The sequence below is a fragment of the Sminthopsis crassicaudata genome, chromosome 2, assembly GCF_048593235.1.
Source record: "Sminthopsis crassicaudata isolate SCR6 chromosome 2, ASM4859323v1, whole genome shotgun sequence".
Classification (NCBI taxonomy): Eukaryota; Metazoa; Chordata; class Mammalia; order Dasyuromorphia; family Dasyuridae; genus Sminthopsis; species Sminthopsis crassicaudata.
Genome location: NC_133618.1, coordinates 183,725,484 through 183,747,615, shown reverse-complemented (window position 1 = coordinate 183,747,615; position 22,132 = coordinate 183,725,484). Strand labels below are relative to the sequence as shown.

The window sequence follows — 22,132 nt, the reverse complement described above, 5'->3', positions numbered from 1 at the left end:
TATCAGTGACAATACAGTCTAGTCCCTTTCTCTAGACATTTAAAGATGTGAATTAACTAAACTTTCTAAAAGTTAAGTGTTAGCTCTTGATCTGTTATCATTTGAAAATATCTGAAGATAACCCAGGAAGACAAAGATAGTTGCTTCTCCCGTTTCCTCAATCTGTGCAATTTACTCACATTTAGCTTATTCTCCATTATTCTTTCTAGATTTTTAGATGTTTAGGTAAATTTTTATAACTAACTACATTATGTGGAATTTTAAACAATGGACACAAGATTTTATTTAATTATGTAATGTAGGATAAACAAAAGATTCCCAAAGAAGGGGAGATAATACTTGACAGGGTAGAGCATAAGAACACATCTGACAATGATAGATAATATGAGTGAGAATTTTTTTTTAATAGCCTCTGTCTGTCCTTATTGTGAGCAAAAGGAAGAAGATAAAAGTGGGTTTTTGCTCATCTGTTTAAAGGTTTTTTGCTTGTTTGGTTACTTAGTTTTGTTTTGCTTTAAAATTATAGATTTAGAGTCTAGAAAACCACCATTCCCTTGAGGAAGGTGGGAAATAAATACTGGGGATGTGATTGTAAAATAAAGAGAAGAGACAGTGTCCAGTGTCCATAACTCATGCTCCTAGGAATTTTTCCAACCTTTCCATCTGTTATTGGGCCTTAACTGTTAATTGCACTGGCTGCTGTTACTACAATCAACAGTGATTTTTCAAACCTGTTTCTTTTCAACATATTTCATTAAAATACAGAACATATGGGATTACTTTTTAAACAGATAATGGAATTTTTTTTTCAATAACGAAGAAAAAATCTAATTACAAGTTATCTCTCTATTGCATGGATCTGATTATAATACAAGTCAAACCACATACCTATTGTCATATTTATTCTCCATAAAATGGAAATTCTAGAAGCAGGGATTATCTTTGTCACCTGACCTGGTATAACAGATGTCTACTGGTTTAATAAAAAAATAGAATAAATTTTTTTATTTCATAATTGTATAAGCAAATGACTTTTGAAGCTGGCATTTATTACTTGTATGTATCCTTGAACCAGTCACTTGTTTCTGGTATGCAAAATGAAGAAATTTGAGTAAATGATGTATAAGGTCCCTTCCAGTTTTTAATCTATGATATTCTGAGGATCATGGAAGTAGAACCATAGGAAGAGGGAATTCATGTCAAATGAGACTTGGTTGAAAGAATTGCAATTCTTAGGGAAAGGAAGAGAAAAATGAACCTTGGGGATAGTATTCATGTAAAATGAAAGGATGCCAAAAGGATGAAGGATTAGGTTAGCAAATTGCCCAGGGTCACATAGTAAGTGCTGAAGGTCAGATTTGAACTCAGGAAAATAGATCTTCTTGACTTCAGGCTCAGCATGCTATTCATTCTAAATACATATGTCCTTTCTATTACTTTATTGAATATATAAACACACATATATGTTCTATATGAATTTTATCTATCACGTGCAACATTTACAATGTAATCTTTCTTAGTACCAGGACAATAAAGATGAAAAGCAATACAGGGTATAAGAGGGAGAAAGGGATTTGGAAACAGAAGAATTTTGACTGCTACTTCAATGTAGTATGACCCTGTGCAAATCATTTAAGTTTTTGTGCTTTGCCAGAAGTGCAAAATGAGGACATTGGGCTCATCTTTAAGATGCTTTAAGTTCTAAATTTTATGATTCTGTGATTATATGATCCTATGAAAAAAATGATATTTTGTATTCAAGAAGCTTACCATCTAAAAGTTTTGAAAAAAAAACCCAATACAAATAAAAATGATCTAAAGTAGAATGGTATAAAAGGAGAGATGGAGATAAAAAAAAATCTAGCTAATTAAAAAATAAGAAGGATAATTTACTTTTAAAAAAGTATCTCAGGGAAGAAAATGACAGAATGGACAGAAATGTCTGTCTTACAGAGAAAAGTATGTGTTCTAATTAGAATAGGAAGAAATCCATACTTGTCTATATTACTCATCTCAGGGCAATTAGAGTACTGAACATTATACCATAATTTTTAAAAAATCCAATCAATGCAAAAATGTAGGAGGCTTTTTCTTGTCTTTTTTTTTTTTTTTTTTCTCTCACAGGTAGGGGTCTCTATTCCACTTAGATTAAATCAAAGAAATTCATTTTAGAGCAAATGAAACCAGATAATGAACATACCTTGCTGGGCTCCTGACTTAACTTGTACTATTATAATAGCAAATTATGTATGTTAAAATATAAAAAAAAAAATCAACATTATTATCTATAGTCATCTTATGTAGTAAGGATTTGAACTCTGCAATAAAAGTGAAAATAATCTTTCATTTAATGATGGAATCTAAACAACCAATGAGAAAAGCTATTTTTTCTTAATATTTTCCACCTTAAATTCCGGTTATAGTTGTTGGGCATTAGTTTTGTTAAATTGCTTGCTATGCATATAAATTGTACATGATCTGTTTTTGTTTTGTTTTGATTTACCTTTCAACTGAGTCTATTGTGTCTGGAAATTATTGATGAGATACTTTATGAGGTAGCTGAAATTCTTCACACAAAATAGCGAGGAACCCCTGGTATCATCTAAGCAGCAGAGATTTTTTTTTCCAAATCAGATCTATAATTTCACTGGCATAAGGAGTTCTCGTTAAAGAAATTCCTTTTGCCAATGCAAAACTGCAAAAGCTCAACATCATTTTTACAGACTTAAGGTGGTTTGAGATATTAAGAGATTAAGTGACTCCTCTGGGATTTTACAGTTAGTATGTGTCAAAAGTGAGGCCTCAACTCCTCTCCCTGCCTCTCTCCCTTTGTATCTCTGTCTCTGTTTCTCTATTTCTTTCTCTCTATCTGTGTTTGTCTCTCTCCATCACTTTCCCCATCTCTCTCTTCACTGTACCATCCCATCTCTATATAACTGCAAGTATAAAGGAAAAGAAATTCTACTTTTGTATAATAAATCACAAGATGGCAATCCCCCATTAAGAAGATTCAGGAGGTATTACCAGAAGATTGTCTAGTTTGCTTTTCTCATTTTCTCAATCCCTTCCTTGGGACCAGAGTATATTAAACTATTCAGAACTCTTCCCCTGTCCTTATGATTTATATGCAAAGTGCCTGTTTCTACTGTTCTTTAGGGAGGATCTGATTTGTAAGGTTTGCCCCTATTCCCGATCCCCAAGGCTTTTTTAATGTCTTCAGGTACAAAGAAAAAATGAATTTTAGCCTTCAGCTTCCTTGTCAGTGCAAAAAAAGAGGACTCTTTTGAATCCAAAATCTTTCCAATTTATTCTATAAAGCTAAATGTCTTAAAATAGTACTTTCAATGTGTTAATTCTTGAGATTGAATCAAATCTTTTTTTGTGTGTACATGTTTCAGTAATTAAACCAATAAAAAGTTAGTTTTCTTGTTCAGGGTCATCTCTTCTCCAAATTCATTTTCCTTTTCAATCACATTCAGAAACCTGAAGTAGAGAAGGGGAAGATTGCCTTAAAAAACAGTTATTCATAAGTAGAATCAATGCATTGAAAGGTAAAGAGTTTCTTCTAAATGGAGGTCTTTAAAAGAGAGGATGGATGGCCACTTATGAGGTATACTGTAGAATAAATTCCTATTCCTGTATGGATTGGACTAATAAAGTCTATGCAGTCTCTTCCCAGTCCAATATTCAATTCTTTGGAGACAAGTATAAGGTTAAAGGTAAGGATAAAAGGAAGAGATGGGAATAAGAGACTCTAGAAGTAATCATACTACTTTAAGAAGTTAAGCACTTAGGGAGCTATTTGATTTTACAGATGAGGTCTTCAATCTTAGGTGTGGTTAGCAGAGGAATTGATAAAAATTCATCCCTGAGGCAGTCAGGGAGAAGGCACTGATAGAGATCACTTTAGCTCCTTGATCCTTCCTCTGGGAAAGTGGTCCAGTATGAAATCCAAGTTATATCAAATCCCTGAGACTCTTTGTAAAGGTCTCCAGTAGTCTCACCTTAACATGTCCTGTCAGAAATCCCAGTCATGTCCCTGAGGTTAAATTTTCACTATAAAATCTACTGATGGTTCATTCCATGGCTGCTACCTTCCATTGGGTCAGTCCTCTGTAGCACTCTGCCTCATGATGTCATTCTCTATACTCCTTCAGCCCCCATGCCATATGGTATCTCTCCTAACTGCACTATGTTTCACAACTCACAACTCCATTTCTCCTCCTTATAGCTAACTTTTGGGTGCTATGTCCCTTTCAGGATTTAATCTGCCAGCTTACCTTCCCCAACCTCTTGGGGTGCTCCTTTTCTACTGAGTAATTGTGAGATCCACTGAGGAACCTGTTTTTCATATGCTCTCCCACTCTATTTTCTATTTACCATTCTTAGTATCAATTGTATCCCTTAATTTTGTCTGTAACCTATTCCCTAAATAAATCTGCCTTTTGCTAAAGAGAATGACCATTGTGAATTCTTCACATTACCGAATGCCAACTTTTGGTGCTTGCCATCATCTGATGTCTACATTACTCACATCATTTTGGTGCTTGAATCCCATCACTACCAAACTTGTTCTAGACATACTGTTAGACGCAGGTTGTAAGATCTTTAATACATCATTCCATCACTTGACCTCTGATGTTCATTTCCAGAGATTACAGAAGAATTTTCAGTTGTCACTATCCTTCCTTTTTTATGTTCTTACACATAGAGAAATTGAATACTAGTGAATTATAAAACCATTGCCTAGATGAAAAAAAAAAAAGAAAGAAATGTCTTTATAATAAATAAATAAAACATCTCTTCTTTTCATTGGAGAACAGAATGAAAGTCGGTGATAACCTATTTAAATTATTTTATTATGTTTAGTGAAAGTTTTTATAAGGAAAACCGAAGCCAATAATTTAAAAGATAATAGTAAGTAATAGACAAAAGTCTATTTTGTACAGGGAACTAATTGATTTCTAAGAGGACACTTTCATTCTGACTAAAATGTTTAAGCAAGGCTTTAAGTTTGTTGTTGGTCAATTCTTTTTGTTGTTGTTTGGTTGCTTGCTTTTTAGTTGTATCTGACTCTGTGATCCTTTTTGCAGTTTTCTTGGTAAAGATACTAGAGTGTTCTGCCAATTCCTTCTCTTGCTTATTTTTACAGATAAGGAAACTGAGGCAAACAGGGTTAAGTGTTTTGCCCAGAGTCACACATCTAGTAAGAATCCGAGATCAGATTTGAATACAAGAAAATGAGTCTTCCTCACTCCAGGCCTGGCATTCTATCTACTGTGTCATCTAGTTGCCCTAGTCTAATATAATAGAAGTAAAACAAACCTGAAGAGACGGAGCAAGAAACTTAAGAACAGAGTTAGTTCCTTCAAAAGGAAAACATCGATTTGAAACCTCAGGGAATTGAGTTGGGTACACCAGAAACTATCAGTATTACATGTGACTCTAAGAGCATTTATCCAATTATAATTAATTCTAGGTAATCAAGGGTATGTAAATGATAACCATGTTAATTTTAAGCAGTGTATTTTTTAAAATATGAAATTTTATTGTGTGTTTGTTTTAAATGTTTGATAGAATAAAGATAGGCATTATTTAAATAATGTTAAAAAAAAGAAAAGTGTACCTTTTCAGGATCTGTTGTAGTGATAACCCATACACAATGTGCATTGTCTTCATATTGAACTGGATAGTTAGGTGATGTAATAATTCCACTTGGTCCACGGAGATTGGAACCACATGTTCTAGCTAGAAAGACAAAAATAAAAGTGCATTATTTTTTCATATTTGAAGTTGACATTTTTAAATGGAAGAAAAGCATTGGCTAGCAATAAATAAAATAATAAAATGCCTTGTTGGTTAGATCTAGACTCCTGGTTCAATGAGCTTTGATTACATATTTTTATTATTGCCTAATAAATTAAATGCCTAAACAATATTATCTTATGGTGCAATAGATAAGAGTGCTGGACCTGGAGGCAGAAAGACCTAAGTTTGGATACAACTGAAAATGAACAACACAAGTTTTATAAATCTCATTTTATTGAAGGTAAAAATTAAGATTTAGAGAGATAAAGTAATATTCCCAAAGCCACAAATCTGGGAAGTCACAAGGCATAAGACAGTCTTAAGGCAAGGAAAAGTGAGGGACTTAACTTGTAGGCCTTCTAACTGCTAGTTCCCTGCTCTTTATATTACATTTCACTCTGCCTTTGTCTGGACCAGTTGCATGCAAATCTAATAAGGTATCAATTTTTGTGCATATTTAGTATATACTTATACATGTATACAATGTCTCTTAGACATTATGTTAGACTTAGAACATAAGCTTGTCAAAAACAGGCACCATATCTCTTCATATCCACAATGACTAACTAGCAGGACATATAGTGTAAAGCATAGGCTAGCTTCCTGGTCTCAGGGTCAGCCAGAACCAGAATAAATCAAAGTCCTTGGTCTTTAGGGGGAGAAGTGAAGGAGGCAGGCAAACTTCTATGTGGCTTGCCAAAGATATATCCTGGATTCTGGAGTCTGGAGTCTCTAGCCTCTCTCTTCCTCTTCCTGTCACCAAGTACCTCTCACTTCTCTCCCTCCACCCTCCAATCCTTGTCTACTATTATCTTACTACCAAATATTCAGCAAGCACCAATGGTGAAGAGAGTCATTTACAAATATATGCTAATAGAGCCATTGTCTCACCTCCAATAAATAGCCTTAAGTGCTCTCTTGTCTGATTCAGCAGGATAAAACTGGGGAAATTGTTCATAGTCAATTTAGAACTTTAGTTGTGAAAATCTTATATTCGGCAATTAATATATAAGCTAATATAATAACAACATAGCATGTAGATCATTTATTATCCATATTAGGAATCCCAAAACTACTATTAATTTTATATGAATTGAATATATGTAGATATTTCTTAAAAAGCAAATTCATCGTATGTATACACATAAAACTATTTTAATAAACATATATGTAATATATATAGAGAGAATTTCTATAAATATATGTAAATATAACCCTAATGCTACCAACAAAGGAATTCAGAACTCGAGTATGACTTAGTAGACATATCCTATTTCTGTACCTTGCTATCTTATACACTTTCAGCAAGTCATTTCACTTTTTTAGCCCTTGGATTCTCATTTGTGAGGAAGGAAGTAATTAGATGTTTTTTCATCTATAAATCTCTGATTCCATATTCTAATATGCCTGCAAAACCTAAGGCATACACAAGGGAAGTGAGTCACACAATTAGAAATATTAATTGTGGCTACACTGCCTGTCCTCTTGAATAGAAAGCACAGAATTCTACGACTCTATATACTCTATAACTTGGGGTAGCTAGGAAGCACAATGGCTAAAGTTCTAGGCCTTATATAAGGAAAACTTATCTCCCCAAATTCAAATCTGGTCTCATATGTATACAAACTGTGTGATCATGGGCAATTTATATAACCCTTTTTTCCTCAGTTCCTTATTTTTAAAATGAACTGGAGAAAGAAATGTAAACAACTCTAGTATTTTTTACCATGAAAACCCCAAATGCTGTCTCAAACAGTGAGACATGAGTAAAAACTAAAAAAAAAAAAAAAATCAACAACAAAAAACAGCTAAATAAAAGAATCTATTATAATCTGTTATAGTGCCTTTATAAATGTATATGTGCAAACATTTTTTGCATATAAAGATACAATCAGATATATCAGAAGCATTTGATTTTATAGATGATTGCTATTCAGTCAATCAGTCAACCAGCATTTATGCCAAGTGCTCTATTTACTTAGCATATTATATGGATAAAAATGAAGATAAAAGAGATAGAGATAAAGATAGAGATTGCTATAGAGCTAGAGACAGAGATACTTAAGGACAAAGAATTGACTTCAAAGCTAAAAAAGACAGGTTTCACATCCTGCTTCTCAGAGATTCTGGCTTTGTGACCCTGAACAAATAACTTAATATCTTAATGTTTTAGTCAACTCTCTAAAATTATAAGTTGTAAAGAGAATATTGATCTGCACTGGGAGAGAATGTGTATCACTGGGAGGTCTCCAAATTAATGAAATCACAAGTCTACTCCCTATCCCCTAAGTTATCTGTGTCACAATCTATATAACTATCTATAAAGTCAAGGAGGAATTTGCTGCTAATTTTTTCTATCATATATTTTTTTTCTTTTTTTCTTCTGAGTCCCCAGAAGAGCATTTTGTCCTTGATGCCACATTGGCTTTGCAAAAAATGTCCACCAGTGGTATTGTCTTACTCTTGGGACTGGTACCTGCTCTGGCTTTCTGCCCTTGGCTAGGCCTGAGGCAGACCATTTAAAAATAGATGCCAGTTAACCATAAGAACCAAGCTTTAAAAAAAAAAAAAAAAGATTTTTAAGTGACAGTAAAACTCACTTGAGAGTCTCAAATGTAAAATCCTTACTAGGGAGCATAACTTCTAAGCAGAAAAAATAATATTTATGTATAATACCTCTATATAATTACAAAAATAGTAATAATAATGAGCTAGTATTTATACAGCATTTTAAGTTTTTCAAAAAACCTTACAAATATTGTCTCATTTTGTCCTTAGAATAACCCTAAAAGTCAGGTGCTATTAATCTTTTCATTTTATAGAAAAAGAAACTAAGGTGAACAAAGTAAATGACTTGCTCAAAGTCATATAGCTAGTGTTTGAGGTTGGATCATGTCTTCTCTACTTTATGTCCTCTGTGCCATTAAGCTGTCTCTAATTTTGAGTAAAGCTTAATAGTCAATTTTGAAAAGTACATTAGATAATGATTCTCATTCTGTATTCACCATTTATAAGCTTTGTTCTTGAAAGTATTGAGGCCATTTAAGCAGAGAGTTAGAAAATATCTGGATAGAGAAGCGATGAATAAATAGAGCAAATATGGTTTCATCAAAAACAAAGCATGACAGATGACCATCATTTTATTTTTGACAGGATCAATAAGCTAATAGATAAGGGAAATCTTTTCATTTTGTTTGCTAAAATTTTAGCAAACCTTTTAATAAAGAATTTTATACTATTCTCATGGAGAAGATGAAGAGATATTGATTAGACAATTACGCAACTGAATTGATTCAGAATTCATTGGAGCGCTGGCTTCAAAAATAATTTGTTAATGTTTTAATGTAAACACAGCTGAGAGTATCAAATGAAGTAAGCCATATTTGACAGAGAATAGATGCTATAATGATCACATTTTCAGATAAAACAGAGTTATGAATTAGTCAGGATCCAATGAAGATTAAAGCAGTCAATAAACATCTATTAAGTACCTACTACATGCCAGCTATTATGCTAAGTGTTGAAGACATAAAAAGAGGCAAAAGATAGTCCTTATTGTTTAAGAGTTTCACAATCTAGTAGAGGAAACAAAAGGACAAAAATACAAACAAGTTGATTTCTGGATAAATAAGAAACAATGTGAAGGCACTAGACTTAAGAGGGGTTGAGAAAGATGTCATGTAGAAATTGTGATTTTATTTGGGATTTGAAAGATGCCAGTGGTATTCAGTAGGCAAAATTGAGGAGAAAAAGCATTCCTAAAATAGGAGACAGAAATGAGAGATGGAGAGCTATCTTCATGAAATCATCCAGACAGTGTCACTGAATTAAGTACAATATTAGAAAGTAGTACAATGTTAAAAGACTGGAAAAGAACTAGGTAATAAAGGGCTTTGAATGGTATAGAATTTTATTTTTTACCCTCGAAGTCATAGGGAGCTATTGGAGTTTATGAAGTAAGAAGATTCAGACCTGCACTTTAGAAAAACATCTTATGAATTGAAGTGTGAAGGCAAGAAAACCTATAAGTAGACTGTTACAATTGTTCAGGAGTCAGTTAATTAGGACTTGTGCCAGAGTACTGGCCAGATCAGAGGACTTAGCCTCTTGAAGGACTAAGGAGGGAACCTTATTGTGTGAGATAGTTGGAGGAGATGATAGTAGAAGGAATATGTTGATATGAGATGAGGAAGAGGGGGAAAGAGAGAGGTTATGAAGAATGGCCTTAATTTTTTTCTATGAGTACACTAGAGCTTGTAGCCACAGTGAAGTGGACTCTCCTCACAGTTTCAGGAAAAATTGCTTGTGGTCACCCATAGACAAGAACACAGTCCAAGAGTGCAATAAACCCCTCTCCTTAGATGATATCACCTTGGAAGAATTGAAGACTTAAAAGTCCCTAGAAGTACTTCTGAAAAGAGCTGCACAAAAAAGTGAAATCTGACACAGTGTGCCCTCACTGTGGAAGCAGAGCCCTACTTTAAGAGTTAAAAATCAATAATAAACTAAGAAAATGAGCAAACATCAGGGGGGGAAAATGACCATAGAAAGATACTATGGTAACAGGGAGTATCAAAACACATACTCAGAAGAAGATAACAAAGTCAAAGCTCCTTCATCCAAAGCTTCTAAGAAAAATATGCATTAGTCTTAGATCATGGAAACGAACAAAAAAGATTTTGAAAATCAACTGAGAGAAGTAGAGAAACAATTGGGAAGAGAAATAAGAATGATATAAAAGGAACATCAGACTTTACCCAGAATATTTCATTTACTTTGTGGTACAACAATTAAGGAAGTTCTTGATTAATTGGAGAGTACGCATAGGAGGGAAATCAGAATGGTGAAAGACCTTGAATCTGTACCATATGATGACTGGTTGGGAGAACCAGTTATGTTTACTCTGGAGAAGAGTTGGGGGAATATAATAGCTCTCTTGAAGTATTGGAAGACTTCATGTATAAGAAGGTTAGACTTTTATTATTTGACTTCAGAACTAAACTTGAGATGGTTAGGTGACATAATTGATACAGTAGTGAACTTGTAATTATAAACACCAAAATGTAAATCCTGTTTGAGACACAAAACCTGTATGACTCTAGATATATCACTTAAACTCTCTCCAACTTATTTTAATCATTAACTAATAAATTTAATCATTTGTTGTACAAGAAATTTTAATAGAGAAATTCTAGTAGAAAATTACACTACCACTATTATATTTATTATTATGCAAAAAAGCCATTTTAGGCTTGAAGTTGGGGAAAATGTTCGGAGTTGTCCAAAAGTGAAATAGGTAGCTTTGGAGCATGATGAATTCCCCCTTCTTTTAGGTTTTCAAGAAATGGCTAGATCATCATTTGTTGTGGTTTTTATGAGTTAAAACAAATGGTCCCTGATGCCCTTTCTTATGGCCAAATTTTATGATTCTGGGAAGAATAGAGAGGAAGCTATGGTTTTAGCTTTAAATAATATTTCTTTTTTCATTTGAATTTAAGTAAAAATCTAACATTGGAAGCAAGCATATTATCATTAATATTATTTGCATTCCACTTTTATCCTGAAACCTAATGGCATGCAAGGTCAGTTTGGATGCTTTCTTAGTTATGTTAAATTACAGCTCTTTCAATGATTTCAACAAGATATGTAATCAACTGAAAATTGTTTCTTCTTTTGTTTATTTTTCCTTTATTTGCCATGTCTAATGTGGTATCTTGCACTTAAAAGCTTGCTGAAATGTGTTTTAAGACAAAAATCACTGCCAATTGAAAGTACTCAATTGATTTTGAAAAGTTTATAATGAGTTAATCCAATAAAAAACCATAATACTTGTTTTCATATCTGTTAATAAAATTAGCATGATTTCAAACAAAATCAATTGTGTAATTACTAACCTATGATAATCATTCATCTGTATAGTAACAGGAAGAACAGGTAACTTTCCTTCAGTACTCAAAGGCAATTAGCTAATGTGAGCCTTGGCTAACTACCTCACAACTGTCCAGATGTGAAGGATCACTTCTGACTCATAGCAATTTATCAAATGTTTTCATCAAGAAATCCCACTGTAGTCAAAACAGGCTAATTACTAGTTAGAGACACCATGAAGATCTAAACACAGAGGGAATGAGGGGGTGGGAATCAACTTTTTCCCATAGATTTGAAATTATATTTATGGAGAAATATAAAGTGCTTTTAGTCTTAATGCATTTTTGTTGTATTTAATAAATGAAAGGTCTTAAAATATGTATTCAAACATTATGAATGTAAGCCCCTTTTTAAATATGAGAGACAAGAATATTAGCTATATAATCACAGTTCTTTCTTTGCTATTTCTCACTTTTATTATAACTAAAATTTATGATTCCTTATAGGTTAGAGTCAGGAAGATATAGGTTCAGACATGACCTATGTGACTATACACAAGTCATATTATTTCTGTGTGTTTGTAGTAATTTCCAACATATACCAGTCACATCATACATGGTTTGGGATCTACATAAATAGATGGAGTTCTCCTATTAAGGTACAGATCTCAAAAATGATGAAATTATAGATTTTTCAAGTATAAATTCATGTTATAAGAAACAGATTATAGTGTTACATCATGTGAAATAAATAGAGTACCTTCAGGAGCACTAGGTATTTCAAACAAACTTAGTGACTAAAAAAATAAATTTATAGAGTAGTAAAAAAAATTTGAATTTTCTGTGGAGCTTTAATAAGATTTCTTTCTGATTTAAATAACATTTTCAGTTCTATTATCACAGTCATTTGTAACCAGAAATCCTTAAAAACAATGAATAAATGATTACTTAATGTACCTAAAAGTTGCTATCTTGAGAAACTTGAGAACTTTAACTGTAGAAAGCATATTTATTGTCAGGAATGTCAGCCTAGAGACAAATAAAAGAAGTAATTGGATTCTGTTCTTCTATTCATACTCATGAAGATGTTCATTTCCTTTTTTTATTCAGAGAGAAAGGCATCATTATCAGAATCATAGCATGTCAGCACTAGTGGGGTCTTAAAAATCTAACCTTCCCATAGTACAAAAAATTGTGCCTTGTCAGGTTGTAGGAAGAGCAAATATTGTTATGCTCAAAGGGGCACAGTCATAGGATCAGAACTGGGATTTGATTACAATTCATCTGCCTCCAAATCTAGTACTCTTTTCCTGATGTCATAATGCTTTTAGAGGTGTGACTTTTGATGGTGTCATAGTCAATTTGGACTAAAATGAAGTATAGACATGTGTCTCTTGGATCATTACAAATTAATATTAGTACCCTTTTCTTCAAAAGGCTACTGTCATCAAAAACCCCTCTTATCCAAAATGCCTAGACCAACTACTATTTAACTATTTCATCTGTAGAACCGTCAGCATCAAGATCCTTCTTTAAGAGGAAACTCAGTAGTAGCATAATAGTTCACAGTACAGTTCACAAGAAATGTGATACAACAAAATAATGTTTTAAGAAGTGCAAAAACATTAAAATTAATGAATCACCAACAATAGAAGAGTTAGGAGAAACAAGAACACTGAGTAATATCTGAAAGGACATTATAAAGTTTGTAAGGTGCTAAAAGATACTACCATGTGGTGGTTTAGGGTAAGGATGAATAGAAGACAAGTTTCCCACTTCATAGTTTAGCACAGAAATGAGTCTCTCTCTTTTTCAGAACAAGAGGAATCATGATCACAGTTATAGCCCCACTTTCTAGTTCCACAAATGATGCTGTTTACTCAAGTAAAGAACCTGCTCCAACAGAGCCAGAGGCATTTGAACATTAGAGCACGGGTAAGGATCAATTTAAGGTTTTTTTGCCTATCACAAAATAGTAGCTTTATTTCATAAGACCTTAAAAAGCTGAACTGTTCAGATTAAAATATTTTAAAAATAGAATATCAAAATATTAGAAGCACTTTCTATTGCTTGTAGTAGAGACTTAAATAGCCCTTTATGCCTATAATTTCTGTGAAAGGAAACACAAAAATCCCCCAATTGGATTATTTTGAATTTTGTTTATTAAAACAGCTGTTTATTGTGTGTGTGTGTGTGTATATATATATGTGTGTGTGTACACACACACACACACACACACACATATATATATATAATACATATTTCAATTCAATTGAGTATATATTGTCTTCACTTTGTAAAATGCAATTGGCTGTGAAAGGCATAAAGATAAATAAAACTAAATCCCAGCTCTCCTAAAGCTTATACTAAGCCAGTTTAAATTCTTAATAAAAAAAAAAAGTCTACTTTAAAGTTTTGAAAATATCCTGCTTCCTGAAAGGTATGTAAAAATCTAAGAAGAAAAAAACTATAAAGAAATATTGTTTGCTACCCTAAACCATTTTCTCAAGCTAAAACTTATAAAATATTAGAGATATAATTGCAGGAAAACCATTATACTATTTTGTTTCCTTGTTTATTAGCTCTATATTAATTGCCTAATGTATGCATTTTATAGGGCTTTTTGATGAGGCAGCTACAAAGAAAATTTCCAAACATTATTCTTATCCATAAATTTTACAATCTAATAAAAATATTCTTTAACTCCTAAAAGTTTCAGGTTTAACAACTCCACACATTTGTTCATGTTATTCCCTATGCCTAAAATGCCCTAAATTGCCCCTTTAACTGTTAAATTCTTACAAGTCTTTAAAGACACAACTAAAATCCAGTTTTATTCATGAAACTTTCCCTAAATTCAGGTTAAATTAAATTTGCTCTATATCTCACAGAAGTTTCTTTTGAACCTCTCCAATGTACTTATTTTATGATCTTGTATATTATTATCTCTGTATCTTAGTCTTTCATTAGATTTAAGCTCACAAGAAACAAGTGTAATCCATTATTTAACCTTAGTAAGCATACTGTTACCAAGTTCAGTGTCATACATACTTGTTTACTAAACACTTGAAAAATCTGCAACATCATTATTATAGGCATTACTTCCATTAACACAGATCAGAATTTATCTATGAATTAGTATGTAGTCTTTAGAATTTGTTTGTTTTTTGGGGGGGGGGGAAATTTTTTTTTCTTTCTAAGCAAATTTTTAAAAAATATTAATTTATTTTGTTTTAATAGAACATGTATTCCCAATGTATGTCATTCCTGAATCACAAACTGATAAATCAGACAATTTCATTTCTTTTCTTTTATCAGCTTTTTTTTATTAAATAACAATGACTTTCAAACATATTTATTAAGCAAAATAATTTATCATTAGGAAATTAGTAGGAATGGAGAGATTTGTTTAAATAACTAAAGTAGAAAACATACTCATTATGATTAAGGAAAAATAATGGATTTTATGTCTTTTTTTGCTCTTTATCTAGAATAGAAGTTGGGATTCTAAGAGAGAGAGAGAGAGAGAGAGAGAGAGAGAGAGAGAGAGAGAGAGAGAGAGAGAGAACTTTTAAATGCCTTCTCTTCAATTAGCTCAAATAGAAATAAGGTTAAAAAATTCTCAGAAAAAATAATTGGCTAAGGTGATAAATAAATAAGATTTGAAAAGAAAGGCCCCAAATTATATTAGTTAGTTAACTAGCATCAATTAAGCACCTTTACTTAAGCGTTAGAGATAACAAAGTCAAAAGACAATCCTGGCTTTCCAGAACTTTACAATATAATATAAAGGGGAAAAAATAGAAAAGGATTTTATCATTAAGTTCACATCACCTTTTACTTAAAGAAACATTAAAATTAATTGTCATAGCAAACAAATGTCACTTAGTAGTAATATGAATAAATTGCAGATACAATTTTTTAAGAATTGAATATCTTATGAAATCTGAACATTCTAAAAGTAAAGTGAAAAAGCAATAGTAAATGCCATAAAACCTATGAACATTCCAAAGGCAATAATAAACATTTTTTCTATTTTCAGTATATTCAACATAATTATTTTGTAATTATATGTGTGTATACATGCATAAAAGCATCTAATCTTCTAATGCTTGTAACAAGGAATAAAAACTGATTCTAAAGTAATGGCTTTTTAAAAAAAAATTATACCAAGATAACATTTTAATAAACTTCAAAATTTTTGAGATAATATATGGGATTAGTTAACTCCATAAAAAAATTTTATTTTCATTACAAAATTAATATGTTAATGTTTCCCAGACATCCTCAAGCTCTCTTATGAGGGTATATATATAGAAGGGCTCTTATGCATCCATGATGTTTTTATGATGTTGGTCCATATTTTTCATATTTTTGAATATGTAGAAAATATCCCCATGACCCAGCTCAAGAAAACTTATCTCCCATCCATTTATTTAAAAAATAATAGAAATATTTGACTTTGGTAATAATGCTAAAAATGAATAAAATCTAATTTGATTTGATGCATTCAATTCTGACTTGGGCTATGGCATCAAAGTCTCCTTTAAAGTAAATTAATTATTCTAATAAACTGAAATTCATGCATTATTTTTGTATTTGAGTAAATTTTTTAAAAATTGAATTTAATATCTGAATTTTTGTTTTCACACCATCTATATTAAACACATTTTTAAAACATAGCACTATAAAATATTAGAAATATGGTTCTTTTCCAAAGCATAAAGGCAAAGAGGAATGAATTCTGTTGCCTCTAACTGTCAAAACCAAACCAAATCACTTTTCTTTCTAACAACATTAACATGAAGTAACATGTAGAGAAGACTGTTTAGTCTTTTCTTTCTTTGTAGGATGGTGCCTCACACATAGTAGTTATTTGAATGTTAAAGGAAGGAAGGGAAGCAGGAAAGGAAAAAGAAAGGAGGCAGAGAAAAAAGAAAAGATGGGGCAGTAAAGAAGAAAAGGAGGGTGGGAGAAAGGGAAAAGAGAGAAACAGAGAAAAGAAGAAACAAATTAAGGGAAGGAAGAATGGATGGAGGCAAGAGAAAATGGAGGAAAGGAGGAAAAGAAGAAAGAAGGGAAAAAGGAAGAAAGAAAAGAGGAAATGGAAAGCTAAAGGTAGGGAGAAAAGAAAGAAATAAAACTAAAAATATACTCAATGGGGAAGCATTCAGTGGCACAATGGCACAGTGGATAGAGCACCAGGAGGACTTGAGTTCAAATTGGTCTCAGACACTTAACACTTCCTGGCTGTGTGACCCTGGGCAAGTCAATTAACCCCAATTGCTTCAGGCAAGGAAAAGGAAGGAAGGAAGGAAGAAACTAAGGAAAGAAGGAAGGAAGGAAGGAAGGAAGGAAGGAAGGAAGGAAGGAAGGAAGGAAGGAAGGAAGGAAGGAAGGAAGGAAGAAAGGAAGGAAGGAAGGAAGGAAGAAAAAGAAAGAAAGAAAGAAAGAAAGAAAGAAAGAAAGAAAGAAAGAAAGAAAGAAAGAAAGAAAGAAAGAAAGAAAGAAAGAAAGGAAGGAAGGAAGGAAGGAAGGAAGGAAGGAAGGAAGGAAGGAAGGAAGGAAGGAAGGAAGGAAGGAAGGAAGGAAGGAAGGAAGGAAGGAAGGAAGGAAGGAAGGAAGGAAGAACCAAAAAAGATACTGAATGTCTAAACTATAATCAACCTAAAAATGATAGTTAAATTACCTCATCTTCCAGATGAGAAAGCTAGGTTAAATTATTTAACTTTAGTAACAAAGGGATATTAATGAAGAATGGTACTAGAATTAAGGTCTTTTTAACAATCAGTCTATTTCTCATTCTGTTTATTTACAATGACATACTTTAAAGCTCAAATTTGTCGCAGAAAACACCTTGACAATAAATGATAAAGAGGATCCAGATTATATTCCTTACCACGACAGATTGGCCGGTGGTCACTCCATGCTGCTAGAGTCTCTGTGACTCTCTGACATGTTATGCTCTTAGAACCCTGAAGAACATAATTGTCTTCACAGGAGAACTGGACGCTTGCCCCTACCCTAAAGAATCAAGACACAAACAACAAAAAAAGATTTTCTTGGTTAGGAGGCCCAGAAAAAACTAATATGTTGCCTGTTGCTAATTTGGTAGTATAACCAAAACTGTCAGGCATATATACGGAAAAAGAAATTCAGATCTGAAAAAATTCAGATAACCAATCACTTTCATATGAGGAAAAGTTTTATTTCAAAAAGAGCAAATATATGTACAATTCCCTCAATGTGAGAGAAAATGCAGCAGAAAAATATATTTTAAAACAACACATATCAATTATAGTCAAATGAAGGTCACATAGTATAGGGGGAAATAGATCTCTCTAGAACACTCTTTCCCACCCCATTTTATGATAATCCATCCAGGTACAGTTAGATGAAAAATTACTTTTGCTCTAGTTCTACATCTGAAAACATGAAGCTTTGAGGCTGTGAGCACCGACAAAACACTAAAACAGAATAACAATTCAGCAGGTGCATAAGAAAATGTTCAAGTCATAAATCAGGTATGAACACACACCCAATTATTTCTTCTGAGCCTGACATGTGGCATTATGCATAGTGCACCACTATTTTACATTCTGACAAGTATCCTCTTTAAGGAGCAAATCCTGCCCATGTTTTCTTTTCATCTTGCCCTGGGGACTGGGAATTGAAAAAACTAATGGAAGTGAGAGTATGTTTAAAGAGAGAAGAGGTAAGAAAAAGAGAGGTTTTTCCTTTTCGGTATGCTTGAAAGTATAATTCTTTATCATATATCTGCATTTCATAATGCAACTTTTACTATACTTAAATATGTATATGCATATGTGCACATATATGTATATATGTACTTGTTAAACAAATATAAAACTAATATGAACAAAACAATACACACACTTTTTCTTTGTTTTAGTTTTCTTTTTAGTCCAAATCTATAATTTCATTTATTTAGGGAAGTAGTAGGACTTTTCTCCACTAATGCAGAATAACTACTCAGATTTTCATAGAAGCACTGAAGGATATAGTGACTTATCTATATTTACAAAGCCAATTTATGTCAGTGACAACACTTGAACCTAAATTTTCCTAACATCAAAGCTATCTCTCTGTTCAAAATGCCCTTGACAAATACATAGACCTATAGGCAGATACATCTACAGAAGGATCTTTTTTTCTGCAGAAATGTAGAAATCTTTTGGATGTACCAATATATGGAAGTTTGTGAAATATGCTTTATCATAACTATATGTATGTATGTATGTATATATGTATATACACATATGTATATATACATTCATATATACATATGGTTATATTTTCTATATTATAAATCTATATAGAAATAGACCTAAATATACAATACAAATACAAAGCTATGTCTACTCACATAGAAACTTACATCTATACTTTTGGATATATGCATAAAATACACATAACAAATATATACAAAATATAAACATAAATTATAAATAAAATATGCTTTAGAAATATTTAAAGTATGTAATAGGCAGAAGAAGCACTAAGTAAATAACCTAAATGTTATCACTGAATAACCAGAAATCTTATATTTCAATTATATTACTTAGAGGGAGATCTTTTTGCAGGATTTAAGAGAAAGCAAAAACAAGAATCATATTGAATATTAAAGTCTTTAGAGTTCTGCATTAAGCATATGTTGAATAAATCTACACATTGTTAAATTCTTCAACTACCAGTAAATAGCATTTTAAAGTTTGCAAAGTGCTTTACAAAAAATTATTTGATTTCACTTTCACAACAACTTTCAGAAGTATTACTATCACTATTTTACAGATGAGAAAAGTAAGGTAAACAGCTTAAATGACTTGCCTTGGGTTATACAGTTAAAAAAGTACCTGAGGCAGGGTTTGAACTCACTCTTCCTGTCTTGAAATTCAGTCCTCTATCCACCTAACAGTCTAGAAAATGCTTGTTATTTATTTTCAATTATTCCAAAAATTTATCAGTTAAAATAATTAAAATGGAGGGAATCAAAACATAAAGAAAATTCAGATTGTGATTTAGTAATTAATGTGTGTGTGTGTGTGTGTGTGTGTGTGTGTGTGTGTGTGTGTGTGTGTGTTATCTCTAGGGATGGTTCAGTGGCACAGTGGTTAGAATGATATGCCTAGTCAGGATAATCTGATTTCAAATTTTGCCTCACTAGCTGTGTGACTTTGGGCAAGTCATTTAATTCTGCCTTGGCTTCCTCATATGAAAAATGATTTGGAAAAGGAAATGTCAAGCTACTTCAGTATCTTTGCAAAGAATGTAACAAAATGGGTAGAAAGAGGTAAACTTGATAGAAAAATAACTCAACATTGTTATCTCTAGTTAGTCTACCATAACCTAACCATTCAAGATCCTTCATCAATTAGCCATCTTTATCTATCCAATTTCATTTTCCATTATTCTGCCAAATTAATCTTCTGCTCTGAGCTAGATTATCTCATTATATTCCAAGTTCATCTTCACTTCAGGACCTCAGGTCAGGTTATCATTCCTTCCCTTGTATATTTCTTTAAAGGGGCACACATTATGTTATTTCTTTATTCTCTAGTTACCAATCTCCATATTAAAACAAGTTGTTACCAAATTTTATTCATAAATTAAAAAAATAAAATGACAATCAATATAACAATAGTTTTTTCTGAAGATGACAAGTGAAAAAATTAGAAGGCAATGACATAATTATATTGCAGTAACTTAACTGAGGCTTAGTTCATGAAATTTAATAAATGTATTTAAACTTAGAACGCAGGCATGATAGGCATTCTTTTCAAATGGTCAATTCACATTCTAAATCTAGTTTTGTATAAGATAACAAGAACAACAATAATACCACAATAGAATTTTCAAATTCCACTACCATTTCATGTTCCAGTAATATAAGCTTCAAGACTTTTTGAGTTCTTTGGTTTATCTGGCATGTATTGATCTATTGGTTAGCAAATGAATTGGTCTACTGAATAACATATTTTGATTTTCTGAAATATCCTATGATAAAAACAAGAAAAAGCAATGGGAAAAATAATTACTTAAGTTAGTAACTGAGAGTTTAGAATAACCTGTTATTGCAAACAAGCATTTTTTGGAAAGGAAAAGCACATATCTGACAGTATTACCAAAAAAGTTTTGGATACAAAATTATAAAATATGATTATACAAACACATATACATACACACACATAGTAAGAAATTTAAGTTCAACTGTTAGATTGAGTGAAGAGTAAATAGTTAACTTAACTTAAATATTAAATATTATAAATAAATATATTAAAATAGTAAATATAATTAAATAGTAAATATCTTCTGCAAAACCAAATATATTTTCTCATCTAGAGTGCTTATCTTTTGTGCCATTACCTAATGTGAAAATTTTCAAATTAATATCTCACATAATGGTTATTTTGTTTGAAATCACATAAATGTGATTCTTTAAAAACAATATAGGCATTTATGGATTTATTTAACAGTTATGCCATAGGTACTACTGAAATAACTAGGGGCATCTTACAGATTAAAACATTACAAGAAAAGAATAAAACTTCTGTTCATTTGACAGAAGCAGGAAATGTTGAAACTTAAAAGAAGCACAGAGTTACTAACTGATGTTAGTTATAATTCTTAGAGAACAGTTCACTTTTAGATTCAGGAATCTAAGGAAAAATGTGAAATCTTTTAAAGCACAAAGTTTATTTTTATTTTTACTTTTTAAAAATTTATTTATTTTTAATACACATTGCTTTATAAATCATACTGGGAGAAAAAAATCAGAGCAAAGGGGGAAAACCATGGGAGAGAGAGAAAAAAAAAAAAACAGAAAAAATAAGTGATACATTCAGAACCCTTAGTTCGTTTCTGGATGCAGATTACATTTGCTGTCCAAAGTCTATTGGGATTGCTTTGGATCACTGAACCATTGAGAAGAACCAAATCTTTCATAATTGATTATTGCACATTTTGCTGTTATTATGTACAATGTATTCTTGATTCTTCTTGTTTCATTCAACATCAGTTCATGTAAATCTTTCCAGGCCTTTTAAAAATCAGTATTAAAATTCTTCAGTATTTAGATAATTTTAATTAATTTTAAATGAGATACAATATTTATCTAAGACATAATTCCTGTCATCTTGGACCTCTTTGTCTGGCAGATAGTATGATACAAACACAGGTAATTATTATGTACAATATTATTTGCTAGGTGTATAGTAAAATCCTATACAGCATAAATAATGAATCCTTTGGTAGTTGTATGTTTATGCATTTTCACCATTCAAAGTTATAATTATATAAAATGTGATGATTAGTTTCAATGCAATGACAACATGCAGTTCAAGTCTGAGTAATGTGATCAGTTCAGGGAGATTCATTTTTCATATTATTTGGAACCTATCTATAATTGAGAAATGAATAACAGTGTTGTATGTGTGCAT

General features: G+C 31.8%; 1 protein-coding gene across 1 annotated transcript in view; it reads right to left on the bottom strand.

The window, feature by feature from the left end:
* Positions 1–22,132, bottom strand: part of CSMD1 (CUB and Sushi multiple domains 1) — a 2,669,009-nt gene that overhangs the window by 818,763 nt on the left and 1,828,114 nt on the right. Inside the window, 2 exon segments of the mRNA XM_074287957.1 lie at positions 5,627–5,748; positions 17,575–17,699. Of these exon segments, the coding sequence (XP_074144058.1) occupies positions 5,627–5,748; positions 17,575–17,699 (247 nt within the window).